At 47.4% G+C, this 1723-nt stretch overlaps 1 protein-coding gene across 1 annotated transcript in view; it reads left to right on the plus strand.

Moving 5' to 3' along the window:
- The window catches only part of LOC119412980 (complement C5-like), a gene marked incomplete in the record, with an annotated part of 48175 nt that overhangs the window by 34154 nt on the left and 12298 nt on the right, over positions 1–1723 (plus strand). The window contains 4 exon segments of the mRNA XM_037679991.1: positions 588–712; positions 789–869; positions 1398–1550; positions 1625–1687. Of these exon segments, the coding sequence (XP_037535919.1) occupies positions 588–712; positions 789–869; positions 1398–1550; positions 1625–1687 (422 nt within the window).

Below are 1723 nucleotides of genomic sequence, written 5' to 3' on the forward strand. Positions count from 1 at the left end.
CCCCCCCCCCCCCCCATCTCTCTGATCTGCTACAACCGTATGTCCCACCACGCTCCCTGAGGTCAGCGGACCAGTTGCTCCTCACAGTTCCAGGAACTCGTCTTAAGCGCAGAGGTGACAGGGCCTTCTCTGTAGCAGGACCAAGACTTTGGAACGAGTTACCTCTGCTTGTCAGACAGGCCCCCTCCCTCTCAGTTTTCAAGTCCCGTTTAAAAACTCACTACTATTCAGTAACTTTCAACACCAGATGATCTGTGTTTGATCCTGTATGCTCTACACTGGTTTTTCGTCATTATCTGCATCGTTTTATGTCTATATTCTGATTTACCTCATTTTGTATTTTGCTTTGTGTGTTACCTGTTGTTCTGTCTGTACAGCACTTTGGTTGGCCTTGTAGCTGTTTTAAGTGCTTTATAAATAAAGTGGTATGGTTTTAAAATGTAAAAATATTTCAGAACGTTTTTTCTTTATTTTAAAGCTTCAGCTGGAAGTTAAACCCCCACACCTCGGCTCCTTCTGCCTTTAACCGTTTATTTGTTTTTATTAACTGTCGATACGCGAGGAAACAGCTGTTCATGTGTGTCCAGGTAACCCGGTCACGCTCCGGTACTGGCAGGAGTCCAGCGTGACAGCTGATTGGCTGAAGCCGGACCAAAGCAGTGGTCTGACGGTGGAGACGACGGCGTACGTCCTGCTCGCCGTGCTGCTCAAGGTGCTGCTAAGTCCTGGAACTAGGACGGTTCCTGTGGTTTCTGGTCCTGATCCTGGTTTTGTGTTTCATCTTAAAGGGGAGGATCCACTACGCCAACCCCATCCTCACCTGGCTGTCTCAGGACCAGCACTACGGAGAAGGTTTTTACTCCATGAAGGTACTCCACCTCTGCCCTGTCAGCTCCTCTTGGAAGGCTCCAACTAATGAAGCCTCCTGTTCTGGTGCCAGAAGATCTGCACATCCTAAATTAACAATAACTGATTTTTTTCAGTTTTCAAATCCAGTCAGTTTTAAAATGCACGTTGTCACGGCAGCAGTTGAAACAGTGATGTAACGTGCTCACTGTAGCGAGGACCACCAGAGCGTGGGCCCGTCTCGTCGTAGTCCACTTTTACAGAAATCAAGCGTTTTAAAGATGAATAAAAACCGTTGAACAGATTGAAAGGACAACCATATTTAAAGGAAAGTGTTTATGTGAAATTAGTTTGAAATAGAATTAAATTTGTTGTTAAAAAGAATAAAAGTTTATTTTATTTTTGACTTGGAAATGAAAGATATGAGGTATGACCGCTGCACTAAATGGTGTATAAAAACGTCCTTGAAAAGCAGGACAATGTCCTGAAAGCCGTCCTCCAGAGTTGGACACAGATCTGTCTCTTTTGGTCTCCATGGTGACGTCTTTCAGGACACGGTTTTGACTCTGGAGGCGCTGACGGAGTACAGGAAGGTCACGCCTCGAGCCGTCCTCAGTCAGGACATCAACATCCGCTACAACAGGAAAGGAGCGCTGGGACAGGTCCAGCTGAGCCAGAGTCGACCTGTGGCCACGCCCATCCAGGTGAGACACCTGCTCCTGAGCAGTCCGGTCCAACAGAACCTCTGGTTATTAACAGTCTCCGTTTTCCCCTGAAGGTCACAAAGGGCGATGACATCATAGTGTCCACAGGTTATGGGAGGGGCGTGTCCAGTGTGAAGGTGGGTGTGGTCATGTGACCTCAGTGGCGTCTCAGG

Source organism: Nematolebias whitei, chromosome 8, assembly GCF_014905685.2.
Source record: "Nematolebias whitei isolate Nwh7 chromosome 8, NemWhi1, whole genome shotgun sequence".
Lineage (NCBI taxonomy): Eukaryota > Metazoa > Chordata > Actinopteri > Cyprinodontiformes > Rivulidae > Nematolebias > Nematolebias whitei.